The 21,623-nt window shown below is 39.4% G+C and overlaps 1 protein-coding gene across 4 annotated transcripts in view; it reads right to left on the bottom strand.

The window, feature by feature from the left end:
* The window catches only part of SEPTIN9 (septin 9), a 2,307,078-nt gene that overhangs the window by 933,710 nt on the left and 1,351,745 nt on the right, over positions 1–21,623 (bottom strand). The window contains exon 1 of one of the 4 annotated variants that reach the window (XM_044085004.1): positions 19,790–19,859. The exons of the other annotated variants lie outside the window; for them this stretch is intronic. Within the exon in view, the coding sequence (XP_043940939.1) occupies positions 19,790–19,844 (55 nt within the window). The 5' untranslated portion in view covers positions 19,845–19,859. Of the gene's footprint in view, positions 1–19,789; positions 19,860–21,623 lie in introns of those variants that run through there. 4 annotated transcript variants of the gene reach the window in all.

Here is a 21,623-nt window from a genome sequence, read left to right as displayed (position 1 = left end):
TTCACGCATGTCTCCATGCAGAAGACGCTCTAGCTGAGAATTGAACCGGACAGCGTCTTACTGTGAGGCGACAATGCTACCGCAGCACCTAAAGTCATATGGTGCAGGATCCCAGCTCATGACATCCTCAGTAGAAGATACTATCTAGGCAAACAGAGGATCATGTTAGACACTGTTTTGTATTAATAATGGAAAGCCGAGGGATAAATTCCAGACATCTGCTTTTCATTATGGATTCAAACCAATGAGTTCTACTTAGCGCATTACTGGCAAACACTGACATTTTACATAAATTTGTTCAGGTTTGGTCACTCATGCTATGTTGGAGCAGTATACTGTATACCTAATGGCAGACATGAGGTCATATTCCAAAAGAGTTGCTCTCAATGTAAGTCGGTCCTTACCCCAAAAGACCTGCTCTCAGTGTAAGTGACTTACTACAGTGTAAGGCATATTATAAATAGTTTTACTGCAGAGACCAGATTCCAAAACACCTGCTCCCAGCCTGCTCACAGTGTAACTGAAAGCATATATTTTAGAATAGGGTACATGTACATGCAGTGGATAAGTTGACTTGATGTGCTATCAAAGGTTTTATTCCATACAGAAGGCCTAACATTTTATGCATGTTTAAAGCCTTGTTAACATACTAATCAGATTTCAAGCTTTGTTTGATTACAACACCTAGAAGCATCACATTTTGTACCACTTCTGTGTTGATGCCTCACATGGAGTGATGTTAAGACTGCTGAAACTGAATAAAATGGATCTTTTTACTTAAGATGAGATCTGAACAGGTCAGTATTATGTATGTGTGTGTGTTTTTTTCCATGAGAACTATCACTTTCATGCATTTGAGATTTTAGCAGTGCAATGAGTCAAGGTGCTGGCTTAGGTTTGCTGTTCTTTTTACCTTAATATGTTTAGGCTGCCAAGGGCATATAGTATTGTGTTCCTAGTATATACTACACTGCATCATCCAAGTTTCAATTATTATTTAAGTGAGGTCCACATTAATTATTTAAGGAGCATAATGAAAGTCTGGGTGCAGAATGGTTTGTACTTCTTAGCTGTAGCACTGAGCCTTTTATTTTAGTGTGAGCCCCAGATAGCAAACAAAGGGTATCTTTGCCAACACAGTCTAGCCTCGTCACTGCATCTGCTACGTTGTCTGGACAGGAAGGTAGAATCCTGCCTGTTTTCCTGGTCACTTTGTCAGTTCTGTTACTTTTGTGTATAATGGGTGAATAAGGTACCCTGGGCTTATAAGCCTGTTTTAGGTACTGAGCAGCCAATATTGAGATTTCCTGGTAGTGTTTCCACTTTAATGTTAGAGGTCATCCAAGAATATCTTCAGCTGAGATTTAAAGGGCATCTGAAACATGAAGAAACATCTGAAGGCAACATATTTATGAGTGCTGACTGAACAGCTTCAGTTTTTGGGTAACTTAGAGCTGTGGGTGGACATACTAAACTGTTAACGTTAATTGCAGTAGACAATGGCTACTCCACCTGACCTTTTGTGACTTCAATCATTGTGAAAGATGTCTTATTCAGGAGACAAGCTTTTGGCTTTGACAATTTCTGATTTAAGCTACTTTTCTGACAGAATGCAACCGTCTGGGATTTACAATTCCGCTGTGAACAACGGCGATGTTAGAGGATGCTGTGGACACAGAAACTTACAATTTTTAGGTCAACCTATTTATTTCCATTAGGGTGCATTGAGAGTCACATACGGCCACTTTATCTTGTGGGTGCATATAAGAAGGAAAATAACACTAGAAATGAAGCACAATCTTTTTGAATGTGTTTTCTTCTGGTACAGGATAAGTAGGGACTGCATGGAAGAGGTGAAGCATTTCAAATAATGCAAGTAAACTACATATTGAACTGCTAAATATTACCTGGATTCAGGATTTCAGTAATAATCTAGTTAGAGCACAATATTCTGCAAATAATATAAGACAGACTATTACCTTTCAAATTTTTGAGACTAAGAAAGAAGCAACAAGCCTGTGGCTAAGTCTAAAATTAAAGCAATTACTTAAACTAAGAGATAATGCCACTGCCAATAGAACGTGGGCCCACAAAGAAACCGTTCTTCTTAAATCTATAGCAGAGGGCATGCATTTCTGAAAACACAGCCAAAACCACTTTCAGGACAGTCCAACAAAAATCTTGCCTGGGATCCTCCAAACAGTTTTGAGATACTATCAAAACATCAACTAATACCCGGACACACTAGCTAATAATCCAGACACTGCAAACAAAGAATGCTAAAAATAGCATTAAAATATATATTTCCTTTGCCACAATCCTTCAAATACTTGTTTTAACTTTTTACTTACAGACTATGGCAATTGCAACAAATGCACAGGCTTCACTATTTCTTCCCTTTAAGCAACTACCTTTTTAATTTAGGCACATGACCTTTAGATAAGTGATAGAAGCAGTAAAGAACTTAGGCATTACTAAATACTTTTAAATGTTCACAGAAATACTAGATTCATTTAGCTATCTGAAAACACACTGCCAAACTTCTATGCCAAGTACAGAAGTTCACAATAACAAATAGAACATATAGTTGTTGATGCCACTCTCATTCCCATCACTAATACCCCATATCCCCCCAAAGAGCTAATATTACAGACATATAACTCTTGTATGTCAAAATCCTAGAAAAGTTATTATATGACCAGCTAACTAATTATGTCACTACAAATGACTTGCTGTCAAACAAACAAAATGGATTTATAAGGGATTAAAATACTCAGACAGCTATCTACCGAGTCAATGACCACATGCATGATTCTATGTAGAAAGAGCAATTTACAAGTACACTTTTTATAGACCTGAATAGTGCTTTTGAAACAATAAACCATTTGCTTCTCCATGAAACTTTGGTCATGCTCAGCACTGGTGACTGTACTGTAAAACAGTTTTTATCATGTCATAATGTAACTTTTACATTACAAATAGGTGACACATCCTCAGATAATGACGCATGTTCTGTTGACAGTCCACAGGCATCTATCTGAGAACCTCTTCTAGCATCAATTTCCATAAACAACAAGCCTTACACATTTCCTAGCTCGATCTCCACTATGTCTGCAGACAATATAATGGTACGAAGGTCAAACCGATCTTTCCATAACCTCCAACAAAATCCTCAGCATGATATCAGCATAGTGTGGCAATAGCTGGCCAAAATGGACTTAGGAGTTAAGCATATGAAAACAGCAACAATACTATTTGGGACACACCAAAAGCTGAAAAACACCCCCTGTTTTAGTCATTCAGGATCCACAAAGTGTTCTGACACCAATTGTTAATCTACTATGGTATTGACGTTGTATATAATATTTATTTACTTTATATGTAATATATGTACATATTGCATTCTCTCATTTACTCTGTATATTATGTCATGTATCTATCGTGTTTACCCCATTCTGAGACTAAAATAGGTCCACTGAGATCAGTGCTCTACTACTGTTAACAAATTCAAAATAAATATAAAGAAAGAAAGAAAGAAAAATACCAAATTATCTTATATGACCAACAACTAACATAAACACTATCTGCATACAATATAGCACAGAATACTCTTAGTAACCTATATATTGTTTTCTAAATATTCCAACCTTTTACCTATAAAATTAATAGAGGCATTCTTGCCCAGATGCTTCGATACAAAAAATGATTTTACATTCATATAATAGCACGAAACTCTACACAAAATATCCTTAATCTACAGTTACTAGTTAACAAGAGTCCACAGATTTGTCATACTAACGACTGCAAAAGAAAATCACTGCAAAACCATTGGGACAGACAAGTAGCTTTTTACTACAGAACAACAATAATCCTTCTAAACTGGCTGACCTTTAAATTTCTTATACTGCAAGTCCTGCCAACTATTAATTCGCAGACTACACAGATACATAAATTATCACATCCCATCACTCCAATGCAGTGGATTATGTCATTCATGTCACACCTGAACATCTGACACTTCAAGGTGTTAAAAACTATCTGTCTCACTACAAACATGATACGACAGAAGAATGCCAAAGAAGCTGCAAAGCACCGCAACAAATTTAAGAGCCAAAATGGGTTCCATCTCTCTTCTGTGGTAGAAATTTTTGCATTTAGCAAGGAGAGTACAAGAGAACATGTGACAGTATTGACAGCTGCAAAATGTTGAAGTTGTATGTCCTATTACAAAGAGTATAAAATAGATACTGTTATTAAAAGGCATAATCATATCTCATAATTTGAATTAAGTTTATATAAATTAAAATAAAGACTTTGGGGAATCTGCCACTTTATTCTAAAACAGAAAAAAACTGCATGTTTGCACCTCTGCCTCGCCTCCCCATAAAATCCATGCATCTATTTTTTCTTGCAATTACATTCTTTGTGTTAATTGCAGTGTATTATAAATAATGCTTGTTATCTGTAATTCCTGAGTATTTATATACATTCTCAAAAAAGTACTGACCCAAGTCACATTTAAGTGATCATACTGTCATTCTCCACTTCTTGAAAACAGGGAGTCACCATTTTAATCATACTGATCTGTTGGCCTCGGTCTGATTCACTACAGTGAGGCAGGCATTACTGCCAAACGTGAGAAATGCATTGTGGGAGTGGTATTGGGTTTCACCATAAATGTGAAGCAAGAACTGTGATTGTGGCCAGAACAGGGCAAACAGCTACAGTCCATAAAGTGCACAGAAAGATGTATATACCAATAAAGTTGCGCCATGCTGGAAATAAATGACAATAACAGAATGGCTTGGTAAAGAAAAAGTTTGTCTCTTTGGATTATTGACACATGCCTCTGAGTTGGTTCTAAGGGTATCAATCATGTACAAGTGATCTGCAATATAATGATTATGTACACACGACAAAACAAGCTCAAAAATATGAAGGCGTGCAAGGCTTACATCTCCACTGTCTCTGATTTTGTAGAATGTCAAGAGGGCAAGCCGTGCTCTGCTCCATATATACTTTCATCCTTACTTTATAATTCATACTCCAATGACACTGTAATATTCACTAACACATGCATAAAATCCTACTTCATCCCCCTCCCCCAGGGGCTGCAAGCTCATTCAACTAAGAAAAATAGGACACTTGGAATACTAAAAAAAAAAACACTCCTGTGTGGAGTAAACTACAGGACGTCTGCAAATGCCACCTTACGTAATTACACACAAGCAACTGTGACATGAGCAATCTCATACTGAGGAAGTAGATACATTTAGGAGAAGTATCTATGAATATCCTGTGGAACACAACAAAGATGCTAAATGGGTAGAAGAAGCAAAAGAAAGAATAAGAAGTTTAAAGGTACAGGATATGAAATGGGATGAAGTAACAGACAGAGAGATTGAAACAAATTTGAGAAAAGCCTCTATCTGGAAAACCCCAGGCCCAGATGCAGTACCTAACTTTTGGTTAAAAGTATTAACATCTTTGCATGAAGATTTAGCCATGAATAACAACTATTTATATGCACACCCTGAACAGACATCAACCTGGCTAACAACAGGAAAAACAATGCTCTTACTTAAGAGTGAACCAGCAAGCTACCCTAAAAATTACAGACCAATAACTTGTCTTCCGATGACGTATAAACTATACACTGGAAATTATGCTGACAGAGTCTATAGTCATTTTGAAGAAAACTCAATTATGGCAATAGAACAAAAGAGCAATAAAAAAAGTCATATGGAACAAAAGATCATTTGTTATTAAATAAAGTCATAATGGAGAATTGTAAAAAGGGGATGAATTTAAGTATGGCATGGATTAACTATAAAAAAGCATTTGATAGTATCCCACATTCATGGATAAAAGACTGCTTAAAATGCATAAGATACATCCTACACTGACTGACTGCATTACAGTGACCATGAAACAGTGGCAGACCACTTTGCATTTAAGTCATGAGAAAGAAGAGATTATTGTCCAAGGGATAAAAATTAAAAGCGGGATATTCCAGGGTGACTCTCTGTCACCATTGCTATTCTGCCTTGCCATTAATCCAAGGCTATACTAGGCCATGGCTACACTTTGGGTCCTAAAAATCAACAAAGTGTAAAGACATCTCATCTTCTCTTTGTCAATGATTTAAAACTTTATAGCTCATCAGATGATGAACTGAAAGCACAGCTGCAGGTTGTCAAAACTTTTTCAGATGATATAAGAATGTCATTTGGTCTTGATAAGTGTGCAAAAGCAGCCTTTAAAGCAGGAAAACTGCAACACCAGGAAAACATCAGTTTGGGACAAGAATGTGATATAAAAGAACTTGAGCAAGAGGTAGTGTATAAATACTTGGGAATTGATGAAGGATCAACAGTAAAACATGAACAAATGTGAACAAAACTTAGTAAGGAATAATTTAGAAGACTTTAATTCTGAAAACAGCATTGACATCTAGGAACAAAATCTAAGCTATAAACCAATTTGCTTTTCCTGTCCTGACTTACAGTTTTGGAGTGATTGACTAGCCCCAAAACGTGTTGGATAGATTAGATAGGAAAACAAGATGGATGCTTCATGCTCACCAAATCTGTCATAATTAGATACCAAATGACTAGTTTTAATAATATGGTCCTTACTATACCCATGATCACAAAACCTATTAACTATGTACTTTTGCTGAGATCTGAAACATTTAAATTTCAGCAAAAGGACTAATTATGTTGACAGGTCCTCATTGTTAAAATATCAACAAATAGATCAAAGGACTAATAGTATCATTAGGTTTATCACTAGTTATGGTCACCATACATCTAATTTTATAGATCTAATACAGAAACATTGGAATATTTTGCTTTCATATGACAGGCTGTATAATACTTTGATGCCCAGATGCCTCTTTTCATTTCGTAAGGGCAAAACATTGAGCGGCTTTTTTATTCATTATAAAAATAAAACCTATAGCAGGCATTTTCATCAGACTATGATTGATGGGGGATATTGGTGGGCCGTGTTCCTTGCAGTCATTGTACTTTATGTAAACAAGTACTGAAATCTAAGCAGTTTACTAGTAAGAATATACCTAAAGTTTATGATATTCACATATTGGACAACTGTACTACTAATTGGGTTATTTATTTAGCCACATATATCTGTTCTGCTTTCTATGTGGGACAAACTTCTTGTCCCCTTAGAATGCAAATTTCAGAAAATCTAAGTGACATTAGAAATAAACGAATGTCTAATGCACGTTACAAACATTTTATTTAACATCCCACTGCACAATTTATGTTTGTCGTTACTGACACAATTATGGGGGACAGGAAAAATAAAGCTGGATGGCACAGTATATTAAATAAAAAGGAAAACAATTGGACTGTTGGGAGGTTTATTCCCACCAGGTCTTAATGAACATCTGCAATTATCCAATTCAGAAGTGAATGGGATAGGCAGGTGACTATATAAGGGTTGTAGTTCATTTTTTGGTATTCACTGATGGAGGCTTTAAAGCCAAAACTGGTTTGACTGTGTTTACTATTGTTTAAGCTGCTTTTTAATGCAGTGAATTACTTGAGCTGTCTTTATAATAAAATGTTTATAAGTTTTTGACTCCACGGTTAGAGTGCTGGCCTTTTTTTTGTTGGATTTTGGATTTTGCTGTTGGCCATTGCACTTGCCATACTTGCTGAAGCTTTGTTTGAGTTGATTCCTCCAACACCAGATAGATGTCCTTACCATGACTGACAACTTTAATAAAACTAGTCTAAGACTGTACTGTGGCATTTTTCTACTCAGGTCTTTTCTAAAAAGGGACAATTCAGTCAGTAGATATGACCTAGCTAACCGAAGTAAAATACATTAATAAATCATCTGGCCAGCACACTGGACTGAGCTTTACATTTCCTGACTGCTGACTCAGCTGCCTGAGGAAATCCTGCAACTTTTTTTCTTTCCCACTTGCAGCTGTAAACAAAAACCTACCAGTTCAACAACACTACAGGCAAACTGGAGTAAAAATTATAAAATGGAGCACACACTAAGGTACACTGGTGACATGAACAACACAGGCAAAGTGTGTGATGACTCACTCCTTTGTGGGCCCAAGATGGATAATTATGCAATTAATAAATGCAAAAAAAAAAAAGAAAGAAAAACATTTCTAACTGCATAGTATTTTTCTCTTGGTTCTGCTTTTTGACATACCTGCACTTATTCTTACAATAACAAGATGGGCTATTTGTCTAGGGCCCTCTGATCGCATTAATGCGAGACACACTAATGGACATGGGGAAGAAAACCTTAAAGCTGTAAAGGACACTGTAGGTGCATTAATTACATTTCCTAAAACAAATCTGTTAGAAGATCTTTTTCAGCCCACAATCTTGATATTTTTTTTCGCCTTGGTCCTGTTGACCTCAGGCTTGCCCTCACCTCTCAGTCATTGCAGTGAAGAATGTATTCCCATACCTCACCCATCCTCAAAAGTCTGACTTTTGTAATTCCTACCTATTTCTTCCAGCTCACTTATAATCAGATTGGCAGGGAAAGGGATGAAAAAGCTGGACACTGAGCCCAGCTGGGTGTCATACAGAAACATATTGGGATTTATTCATATTCCATAACTTACCCCAACTATTAGGGTGGCTAGACAGGCTTGTTAACATGTATGTTTTCAACAGCTACACATGACTTTAGCCTTTCTTTCTTTTTCTTATTTCAAGGCTACTTTTGCCCTCTGGTAAGGAATTCATATTGAGTAGGAAGGAGATCTATGATCATAGGATCATAGGAGGTTACTAGGGTATCAACCCAGAAATCATTTCAACCCTAGCCATTTCATCCCAATGTAATACCATAGATACTCTAGTCAATACCCATGACTGCATTTATTAATGACATCCCATGTCCAGGAGGGTTGTGGGTGCTATCCCCAGTAAGAATTTATGGTGCCCCATCCACACATCCAGGGTCCTTTTGAACAATGTCATAGAGGTGCTCTGATTCACATGAATTGGAAGCCTATTTCAAAGGCACGGCAGTCACTGGGAGACAAATCTGTTCATCCAGCATGTCCTACTCAAGCCGCAGGCCATATTTAGGTCTCTGGAATGGGTAGCTATTGTCCTGTTTGATTTGCAGATGTGCAGTAAACTCATTATTTTTGGGTTGGAGATTGCTCTGAAGCCAGGCATAAGTCTCCCATAAGCAATCTATATGATACTGAGTATAGTGACAGGTACATTAGCCGGTCTGTGTAAGGCACATGCTGGAGTCCCTTGATCTTCTTAGTTAAAAACCTCTGAGTTCTCTCCAATTGCTGCAGGTGTTTATAATGAAAGGGGCATTATACTCAATTATGGGCCTGATTAGTGATGAGTATAGAGGGGTTATAATCTCCTTTGCTCTAGAGACAATACCTTTGCTAATCAAGTATGCTACAATGAAAGACTTCCTTACTAAAGTAGACACATGGTATTTAAAGTTAAGGTCGCAGTCTACTTGTGATACCAGGTCTCTTACCACTTCATAGATACATAGCGTATTGTTGTTGATTTGATAGTGTGAAGGAACAGTGTTTTTACCAAAGGGAATGATGATGCATTTTTTTGCGTTCAGTTTGAGACCGTGACTAAGACACCAGTTGTTGGTCTGCATAAGACCCTCCTGAAGTATACTGACATAATTTGGAGATTCAATAATTGCACCCAGTTTGTAGTTGTCTGCAAACTTGGTCAGCCCCAGCCCCTTAGCTTTGGCTTGAACTTCTGAGAAGTATACACCAAATAGTAGGGGCCCCAGAACTGACCCTTGTGGCATCTGCTGGTGACAGGTCTGCTGGTTGATGTACAGTCACCAATTTTGATAGAGTGTGTCTGGTTTGTGAGCCGGCTGGCAACCCATCTTACAATAAACTGGGTTTACATTCAGTTTTCTAAGTTAATCAGTAATGTGTCGGATTGTGTCACAGTCCTTTGCCAAGTCGAGGTAGGCTGTGTGCGCAGATTTTCCCTTATCAATGGCCCTGCTCACATTTTCAAAGAAATTCACAAGGTTTATCAGGCAGGATCTTTCCATGACAAAGCCAAACTGGGACACCTATGTCTTTATTTATGAGGTTCACAAGGACACGTTCCATGGCTTTATAGATGAGGCTGGTCAGACGTATGGGTCAATTATTCCCTGGGTCTATTGCTAAGCCACCTTTGTGGAAGGGAATAACTGTTGCTGTTCTCCATTCTGCAGGAACAAAGCTAGTGGTTAGGCTATGACTGAATAGGGTACTTAATGGTGATGCTAGTTCATGTTTTAGTTTGTTTAGAAGACAGCCTGGGATGCTGTCTGGTCCCACAGAGGCTGTACTTTTTTGCCTTAGTAAAGGTTTTAATGACCTGGTCTTTGTATAAGTAGAGTTTGGGGGGGGGGGTTGGGGCAAGGTTTGTGATAAGTTTGGAGGAGATAAGGGAGTGAAATTTTCACCAAATCTGTCTGCTAGCAGGTTTGTTATCTCTGTAGGATCAGTGTGTGTGATATCATTAGTCACTAGATCAGCACATGCTTGGGTGCTACCTTTTAAGCTATAAAAAAATCTGTAAAAGGCCTTACAATTATCCCTGGCTGTGATTGCTAAGTTTTTCTCAAAGTTACCCTTAGAGGAATTGACATAGGTTCATAGGTTCATAGGTTCATACTAGGCTATCTGTCCAAGGGCATTTATAAGCCTAGCCAGAGTTTTGTGGCTTTCGCCACCCCTTTAGTTTGGAGGATACTATGCCCATTATTTTGCTGTGCCTCAGTCAAGCAGTGACACTGAGATAATCCCTGGGGTATATCTGCGATCTCCCATCCATTGGTTAAGATTTCTCTTGAACAAAGCCAGTGAGGTGCTCTGCCTCACATGTACCGGGATTTTGTTCCACAGCATAGGGAGTCTCTGGGTGATGAATCTGTCCCTCCAGCATGTCCTATTAATAATCGTGTCAAGGTTTAAGTCTCCCGCCCTTGTAGTTCTGAGGGATCTAGATTTTTTGAGGTGAAGCATGTTCATCAATTCTGGGTTTGACATGGCCTTGTATGTCAGGCACAGGTCACCTCTGAGCAGACGGTAAGCGACTGAGTAGAGCTGAAGTTCCTTCAGTCGGGCAGCATAGGACATATTTTTGAGACCCTTTATCCTTTTGGTGAGGAACTTTTGGAGCCTTTCCAGTTGCTGCAGGTGTCGTGTCAGATACATTCCGAATGGGGCATTGTACTCAATCATTGACATGATGAGTGATGAGTACAGGGGGGCGATGACTTCCCTTGATCTAGATGCGAATCCCTTCATGATCAGGTGGGCAATGTAGAAGGTCTTCCTAACTACTTTGGCAACGTGAGTATCAAATGAAAGGTTACTGTCAACCTGGGTACCCAGATCCCTGATAACCTCTTCTGTGCTTAGTGGGTTGCCGCCTATATGGTAGCTAGGGGTAACCTCGTTTTTCCCGAAGTGTATGACTATGCATTTTTTGGTGTTTAACTTTAGGCCATGGTTCTGGCACCAGTTTTCCGTTTCTATAAGACCCTTCTGAAGGATATCTGTGTCAGATGTGTTCTCAACTATGGCACCCAGTTTGCGGTCATCTGCAAATTTTGTCAGCCATAATCCTCCTGTGTTTGCTTGTACTTCTGAAAAGTAGATGCCGAACAGGAGAGGGCCCAGGACTGAGCCCTGTGGGACACCACTTGTGAAAGGCTTTGAGTCTGACATGGCGCCAGCAACTCTGACCCTGTGGGTTCTGTCACTTAGCCAATTTGCAACCCATCTTGTGACGTATGGGTTTACATTTAAGCTGATGAGTTTTTCAATGATACCTGAGTGGGGTATTGTGTTAAAATTCTTTACCAGGTCGAGGTAGGCTCTGTGGACTGCCTTTCCCTCATCAATGGCCTTGGTGACTGTTTTGAAAAAGTCCACCAGGTTTAAAAGGCATGATCTGCCCTTGACAAAGCCAAACTGGGTCGGATCCAAAGTCTGCAAGTCTCCTATGTCTTTATTTATGTGTTCCATTATGATCCTCTCCATAGCTTTGCAGATCAAGCTTGTCAAGCTGATGGGACGGTAATTTCCCGGGTCGGTGGAGGCACCTCCTTTGTGAAGTGGGACCACAGTTGCCGTACGCCACTCCTTAGGCACGTATCCTGAGGTGAGGCTAAGATTAAACAGCTGCCCTAACTGCGGGTTTAATTCCTCATTGAGTTCGTGGAGCACACATCCGGGGACACCATCTGGTCCCATGGATGCTGTGTTTTTTGCCTTGGAGAGAGCAGTTCTCACCTGAGCGTTTGAGATGTTTGGGGGGCTATAATTCTCTGGTATAGAGATATCTCACCTTTTGGGGGGGGGGGGAGATGTTTGCACTGAACCTGTCAGCCAGCATGTTGGCAATGTCTGTAGGTTCAGTAATTTTTACATCATTTTGAACTAATTCTGAGCATATCTGGGAGTTTCCTCCCAGGTTTCTAACATAGCTTAAGAAGGCCTTATGATTGTCCTTTGAGTCCTTGGCAACTTTTCTATCAAAATTTGCCTTGGATGATTTTATGAGAGATCTTAATTTTTTACTTATGATGATCAAGGGTGTTTTCCCTTTTAAGGATTTTGCTCTAACTTGTAGTAGCTTCCTCCTTTTGTTGTAGAGTTGTTTATGGCTGAGGTCCACCAAACTGGACGATTGCCTTTGGTACAAAGGGTCTTTGTTTTGTTTGGGATTGCCTGATCCATGCAGTCCTGTAGGTGCTGGTAGAAGGCATTTGTAAGTGATTCAGCGGCTTGAGTAATGGTTTCCGCAGTCTCGGGGGCTATAAAAGAGACCACACTAGCCTTTAGAAGTGTGAAGTCGGCTTTTGAGAAGTTCTTCACTGTGGTCTTTTTTATCTCAGGTGGGGGCGGGATGTGGACTTCCAGTGAGATTAGTTTATGGTCTGATCTCACCAGTGAAGGGTATACTTCCGGTGTTGAACATTGTGACCCCATGTTCGTGATGATGAGATCTAGTATGTTATCTCCTCGAGTGGGACTGGTGACTAGTTGTTCCATGGCATTTGAGTTTATGAACTCTAGGAACCTTTGGGCTAGATTGTTGGGGCTAGAGTAGTGATCCCAGTCTATATTCGGGTAGTTGAAATCACCTAGTATGATGGTGTTTGGAGATACATTTATCCCCTCCAGTGTTTTCAGGAAAGCTATGTGAGGTTCCTGAGATTGAGAGGGTGGCCTGTAACATGCTACAAATTGCAGAGCAGTCTTGCCTATGGTTAGTTGCACCTGGATGGTCTCCGATGCATCGTGCGTTGCCACCAACCTTGAGGTGTGGGTGTTCTTGATGAAAATAGACACCCCCCCTCCTTTCTTGGTGTTGTCCGGATTTTGGGGCCGGAACGCATGATAAGAGGTAAAGCCTGATAGTGCCGGGGTGCTCTCAGGAGCCTTGAACCAGGTTTCAGTCACAGCACAGACATCGATGTTCTCCATACTGAGAAGGGCCTCGAGTGCGTGCATCTTGAGGTTGAGACTTCTGGCATTGAGCAGCATTACCCTTAGTTTTTTTCCTTTTTTGTGTTCTAGGGTGGTAGGTTTAGAATTTGAGCCTTGCCTAAAAAAGGCACTATGGGAGTGGCAAGAGCCTTTGCCAATATCCGGAAGCCCAGGGGTGACAGGTGCAAGCCGTCCCTTGTGAAGCAGCGTGGCTTGTCCAGCATGTCATCCCAGGCAGACAGATATTGGATCCCCTTTGAATGACACCAGAGTTTAAGCCAATTATTAAAGCTGATCATCTTGTCTCTGTATTGTGGCATCATTCTTGGTGAAGGTAGGATACTGCTCAAGGTCAGGGTCATACCTGCCTGGGCTACATAATCAGAGAGCTCCTCTATGTCTCTTTTCATGTAGTCCAAGGAGGTACGTCTTAGGTCATTCACACTAGCGTGGACAATGACAGAGTCGTACTTGTACCTGCTGTTGAGAGACCTGAGTGCTTGCGTTATGTCTTATTTGCCTGTTGTGGCTGAGGAGGATGCTTTTTCATTGTTGTGGCCTCACCTTAGTTTTTTAGCAGCAACTTTTTGTATTTGTTGTAAAGTTTGCTGATGCTGGATGCCCACAAGGGTGGCTTTTTTACCTGTGTCTCTGGCTTTGATTATCTCTGGAACATCTGAGTTTATACACTTATACAAATTATTGTACAGGTCTTTAGTGTAAGCTTTGATGTAGTTACCACTTCTAGCTGGGGGTGGGGATTGGAATGCATTTATACCTTCCCCTAGGTGGGTATAGTTTGCTTTGGTGAAGTTTTTTAGTCTGACTATGCCCTTTGTGAGTTCTGGTGCAAGTGCCAGTATGATGGCAATTGATTTGTGGTCAGATTTAACTAATGAGAGTCTGACAGTTGTGGTTGTACATCTGTTTGTCATATCAGTGAAGACCAGATCTAGTGTGTTTGTTCCTCTTGAGGTAAGAGGACAGGCAGATAGGCATTGAACTTGTGAAGCTTTTGCTGAAATTCAGCAAAGGACACTGGTAGTGATGGCAGACAGCCTTCTACTGTACCACTAGGTGGAAGATTTTTTTTTCAAAAGCATGATAAAGGTCCCACAACTAGCGATGAAAGATTATTACCCACCAAGCCTAACAGTCTGATTGATCGAAGATGACCTGAGCAAAACTCCACAAGCAGCTCAGAAAATAATTTTGCAATACTTATTTTTTCAATAAGGGGATTTGTCACCTATCTCCAGTGCATGGGGCATTGTCCTTTTTGCCTTCTTTTCATACTGTTACCTTTAACTAGACAACTCAAAGGTACCCACCACAACAACTTCATTAGCCAGAGCAGTCATGCTTGAATAGTTGAGATATGTTAATACCCCACTATAAACAATGGAAGAGCTGTCACTTTGCCTGATTCACAGTGGTCATGTGACATCAGTGACAGCTCACTGGAGTGGAAAGAGAGACTTTTTGCTTAGAAAAACTAAAACATTTAACCACTCTCTGCATTCCTAAATTTACTTCTCCCTTTAAGCAGCTATCAGGATATAATGCTCAAGACTGTCATCTTGCAGACTGAAACTGTTGACCCTCAAGCCAAATATCACTTATAAAATCCATACCTCTCTAAATGCTGGCACCTACACAATTTACTTATTCATTTATTATTAGCAGATAAGTGGACCACTTTCAATCACAACTTAGTTACAACATGATGTGAAAGGGGTACAAAAATACTTGATTCAGCAAGAAAATGCAGAAGATATCTGTCCTACATAAAATATAACGAACAGTGAAAATGACATCAAATTATTGCCAGTGCGCTCTGAGTACATACAAATATTAGCAAAAGAGAACCAGTGCATGTAAACTTCAATGATAAAACACCTACACTAAAATTAAAACATCATACATCAGTTGTCATAAATGTTACTAGATATAAGAGTAACTTAACAGGCATGCATATCTAACTTTTTACTACAGTCTGAGCTTGGGGGAAGTTAAACATTAAGCAGGCAAATGTGTGTGGGTAAGGTAAAAGGCGAGGTAGTTAAAAATGGAATAGTATCAATATAGCAAGCAGGTTTGATGATACATGCCAATGGTTTGTTATTAATAAGGTGTTAGCACATCTCAGAAGACCTGATCACTAATAGAAGTTACACTCCCCTTTTCACCCAGATTACCTCAGTACAAGCATATGCTTGGCTATTTTTTGTATAAGCACTGAATTAATTGTGCAAAATAAAATGCATTACCGTGCTGGATGTGACAGCTATTGTATTATAAAACAAGATTTTTGAAAGTTATTTTTCCCACTCATAGTGTTTTAGTTTCCAGGAGATGCATCTTTTGACACTGCAGCAGACCTCTCAACTCTCCCTATTTTGGATGAACATTCCCTATTTTCATGCCTGATTTACCCCTGCACAGGATGCCCCGGTTCTGGACGTACTTCCCTATTTTCAGGCTTGATTTACCCCTGCACACAATATACTGAATCCCCCTCATCACACTGACTTCCATGTGATAAAGGTACTGTAACATACAACATACAGAGATTTAAAAGAATATGAAGGTAATGCTGTACTCAGTAGGAGTTTTGTTTAGTGCAGGTGCAGTGATCTATCTCAGGCCCTTGTCAGTCATGACCCAGTCTAGTATTTCAAGTGAATGGAGAAAACCAGACCAGGAAACTGTAAATTCCCAGGCAAAAGGGGGATATAACAGTGCTTCAACCTTGTACTGAATTATAGTTTAAGGATGTAGAAGGAGGTGATTTAACAGTGACCCCTCTGAATGAAAAAGATATCTACGTTTTATGAAGTGTTTGAGTCACAGGGATGAATCATGATGTGTAAAACACTGGAAGATAAAAAGAACTGACATTTAATAGCTCTAATAATGCAAGGAATGTAATGCCATAGTGATGAAAGAAGTCAGCAGCAAACTTGATACAACAGGATAAAAACACATATGAAGACAGTACATAGTTTGCTAGTCTAAGTCCTATAACTTTTTGTGTTGTGCACCAGTCAAAACAGTCTTATGTTCATGAGGCAGAGGTCCATCTGCTAGTACCACACATACATAATCGAAGCACACTGAAAGATGTGTTGCTTTGCTTATAAAAAATAAATACAGATAAAATAAGTCATCTGCCTGGCACATAATGTATAGGATGACATTTACTGTAAGTTTTGATGCTGTTTGCAATGGCAGACATCAAAGGTCTGTCAAAGCACTGATCAGTATGTGTGCCAAGGATTCATATGAGATAAGCTTCATAATTTCACACTGCTTAAAGACTTTGTGGTATATACATTCTGAGTTAATGAAGTCAGATCTTTGGGAACTGTTACCAGTTGGCACACATAATAAAGTTATAACAGTGCACTCAAGCAAACAGGACTTTCATGACCAGTTTTCAAGACAAACAGTACTAATGTCATTAATAATGAAGCATTTTCATAACAAAGAGATATGAAGTAGAGCTTCCTCTATAGAAAAAGCACTAAAAATCCCATACTCTTTCTTTGGGACCTGACCGAGATTACTTTTCTGTTCTGTGAGCAGAAGAAGTGATGCAGCTGCAGATGTGTGCATCTCATATGAATTTTCAGGCTAGTCTGAAAAATTAATTGGTCACCGCTAAAATACCTCAACCTAGACGAGGCTGTCCACTTCTTCAACAGTACCTTCCCCTCCATCCTAAACACCCATGCTCCCATAAGAAATGCCAAAGTCAGATCCAGGCGTGCCCCATGGTTACAAAAGACCACCAGCACCCTAAAATTCAGAGATAAGGCCTGGGAGCACTGGCGACTAACAAAAAAATAACTCAGATAGGCAATCATTCCTTGAACTGCGCAATAAAGCCAAAAAGCATATAAAATTAGACAAATCATTCTATTATAAATCCACTCTAAACTCTACCAACCATAACCCTAAGCAATTCTGGTCCACTAGTAACAATATCGTCCACCCAGGGAAGGTTGATACCCCCCAGCTTCCATGCCCCCCTCCTCCAGCAGTATTGTTGAATCCTTCAACAAACACTTCACTGAAACTATAACATCTCTAAACAAACAACACTTCCCTACAACAGCACCACCAACTCCTAACCCTAAACCCCCCACTCCTCTTTTCTTCTTCACCTCAGTACCTACCTCCAACATAAAAAGACTATTGTCAAAACTTAAACCCACTAAACTCGCAGCTGACAACCTCCCCTCTGAATACATGAAAATTGCATCTGATACCCTAGCCTACCCAATTTTAATTCTAATCAACTGTTCCATAACAGAAGACTATGTTCCCTCAATATGGAAAATATCCCACATCGTTCCTGATCACAAAGGCACCCCCTCCACTGACCTCTCCAATTACCACCCCATTGCTAGCCTCTCCCCTCTCTCCAAGCTACTTGAAAAATGTATCAACACCCAGGTCTCCAACTACCTCCTAGCTAATAATCTCCTCTCCAAAACCCAACATGGCTTCAGGCCATATCACAGCACTGCCTCCGCTCTGCTCTTCTTCACCAACACTATATACTTCATCACAAAAACAATGGCCTCTTCTCTACTGCCGTATTTCTAGATCTCTCAAAGGCCTTTGACATGGTATCTCATGAGCTACTATTCTCTACTCTCCACAACCTCTCCTTCTCACAACCAGCCTGCAACTGGTTCCATAGCTATCTACACGGACGTCAGCAATCAGTAATCTGGGACAATAACACATCACCTCACCTCACAGTTACTCTCGGAGTTCCCCAAGGGTCTATCCTTGGCCCTCTGCTATTCTCAGTTTTCACTAACAACCTACATACTGCCAATACACAAGCATCTCTTACAGAGTATGCAGATGACTCTACTCTCATCTGCTCTTCCCCCACTCTACCACAACTACAACAAATCACACAGAAATCATTCTCCCAAGTAAGACAAAACTTCTCCTGTTCCAACCTTCCAAAGCCACCCAAAACACCCCCCACTTCAACATTTTTGCCAAAGACAATACCAGCATCTCTCCATCAGAACACATAAAATTACTTGGTGTGGAAATAGACAACAAACTTAGATTTGATACCCACATATCTCACAATAAAAAAAGTTCACAAGAAACTTGGTGCATTATATCGAAGCTGCCAATTCCTAACCAAGGTGGCTAGAATCTCCATAGCCAATTCCCAGCTAATCTCCACCCTACTCTATACATCCGCCATACTTACCAACCTTAGACAGACTTGCACAAGCTGGATGCTTATTACAACAAAATTGCTAAATTTTCCACTGGAACTTCCTACCGCAGCCATCATTGTATCTCCCTTAAAGAACTAAACTGGCTAGAACTCCCACAACCCCTTCACTTTAATCAACTCAGCCTCACTGATAAACTTATTAACCACCCCCATAGCATCCTTTCCCTTCAAACCCTTATCCAACCTTATCACTCCACTAGACCCCTAAGATCAAGCAACAAAAATCAACTCACTGTAATCAAACCAAAAACTCAGCTGGAGAAGCCATATTTTCATGTACCATATCTAAACTTTGGAACAATCTTCCACCCTCTATAACTACTCTACCTTCCAGCAGCCTTTTCAGGACTGTGCTCAAATTCAACTTAAATTTGCACTGGCTTTGTCCTTGTTCTAAGCCAGACTAACACCCCCCCTTACCCCCCTACCTAGACTCTTAACCCAACTATACTACCGCCACCACTAACCACAGTCAGAAATAGCTAGTTGTCGTTACATACTATTTAACATCTTGTCTGACAACTTTGTTACTAATATTATAAATGAGAATAAACTATCTTAACTTGCAACATTTTCTGCATCTACTGTTGATAATCAATATCTTGTTATTGTGTTAAAGCCAACAACCTGTAATGTTGTTTACTATTGCTGCAACTTTGTATCTCTATCATGTATATGATGTGGAGCTTTTCTCCCCGGGCATCTGCTGAAAAAGGACATGCATCCAGTCGGAATTTCCCAGTAAACAAATGTAAATAAAATAAAATAAAAAATAAATAAAATATATGACATTTAGGGAATTAGGAGGATCTAGGTCATAAAACGGTGAATATCACTTGTTTGGGAAACATGGTTAAATGTACAGTAAATATCCAAAAATTCAGGAAGTCATAAATTGAATACAATAAAATCAGAACAAACCAGAAAGAAAAGAGAGAGAGAAGCGGAACTTCATTAAGCAAATATTGATGATGAAGTATAGATATAAATATTACTACCTTTAAAGGTGCTTCCAAGAAAGTATGTTGTAGACAGGTGACAAAGCCGTGTCATATGTCAGTTTCAGAAAGGAAATCCTCAGTTATTCAAGTCATAATATCTGAAACAGAGGCTGAGTGCAAAGCTGTAAAAAACAGAAAGACATGCTGAAGATCAGCATAAGAAAAAAGGTAACAACTATCTGGTTACAGACACAGGAGCAAAAATAAAATGTAGGAAGGGTTAAAAGAGTAGTAATTACAATTACCTAGGGGCCCACAATGTCAAGAATATGAAACATAAAGAAACATAGGGAGAAATTATAAAAATAAACACATAAATAAATAAATAAAACATGTATCAGTTGATGTTTTGGTTTTCAGGATGTGCGAACAACTGCTAGACTATCATAACATAAAAGGATTGTGGGAGACATCTACTAATTCATTTTTGACCAAATACATCTAAATTGAGGAACAAAGAAATACATACAACAAAACACTACATAAGTATTACACTATTTCATACCAAACAATAATATATATGGACTCTAAAATTACAAAACATCAGGAAAAAAAACTAACAATATACTGAGATACTTTAGTGATGTGGCTGTAAAAGACACAAAGGGACATTAACTGAGAGGGAAAAAAAAGTAAGCGGCAGCAGATGGACAGGTCAGGGTTAGACAAATGAAGAGTGCAAGGAGGAAAGCATACTATTATACTACTATTATACTACTATTATACTACTATTATACTACTATTATACTACTATTCCTGTTTGAAAAGTAAAATGATAGTGGAGTTGGAGACAAAAATGTCAGAGGCCTGTCTCATATCATCAGGAAGTCTATTCCAAATACACCAATCATCCTTGTTTTGTGACCTGTCCTAGGCCCTTATGCATGTTTTCTGGAGTAAAGTACTGGTTTCTAAAGATGATGAATTTTTAAATTATTTGCCCTACTACGCATGGTCCCTCTAGTGCAATGAAGGCTGATACTTTCCACTCAACTGAGATCTCAAACTGTTCCTAACAGGCTGGCCACACTTATACCCTCTCATTAGATGGGCCTATGACATCTCAAGATGTTCAATCCAGTGTTTATACACATTAAGAACTAATGAGCAGAGGCTGCAGCTGGACTGTGAATTACTGCACGAATGCCTTTGTTTGTGGAGGATGTCGAGGAATATGCAAAATCAAGGCGATATGATGCACAATGCTGTATTGTGGACAAGGTACATTGTCCTTATAAGATGTTCTAGCCATCTGGCATGCTCCTTCCCTTGATGATAGGCAGTAGACAAGCTCCTTATCCTCCTTATGAAGTCTTCCTAGTGGAGCTGAGAGCAGGTTACCTGCCACTTCAAACTGTCTCTGTGAACAATGTATCAGGCAATCCAGACTCATTCATGGACTAGGGTCTCTTGGGGTATAGATACAGACCTGGTCATTACAACCAGTATGCAGGTCAAAGTGTGGAAAATATGAAAAGTATGCAAGACCAGATGACACTTCTGGGAGAGTGAAATGCTGAACTTGGGAGATTGATGGAAATATTAATAAGACACTTGTCTGTAAGCTTACAGTCCTATGTTACAGTTGTTGAAATCACTAAATCCAAACACATGCAAAAACATTTTTGTGATCCAATGTAGCATGTCATTTATGAAGTAGGATAGGAGTATAAAAGCAGGTGTATGATAAGAGCAGATGATGTCAGACTATGACAGAATAAAAAAAATGGGTAAGCTGATACCTTATAGTAGTTCACCCGTAGCTGGGTATTCCTCACCTCTCCTGCGGTTAGACTGAACACTTCACCCTCTGGCCTTGTTGGACGTTTCA

The sequence above is a fragment of the Protopterus annectens genome, chromosome 10.part0, assembly GCF_019279795.1.
Source record: "Protopterus annectens isolate FY-2018-M chromosome 10.part0, PAN1.0, whole genome shotgun sequence".
Taxonomy (NCBI): domain Eukaryota; kingdom Metazoa; phylum Chordata; order Ceratodontiformes; family Protopteridae; genus Protopterus; species Protopterus annectens.
This window is presented reverse-complemented; position numbering and strand designations above follow the sequence as displayed.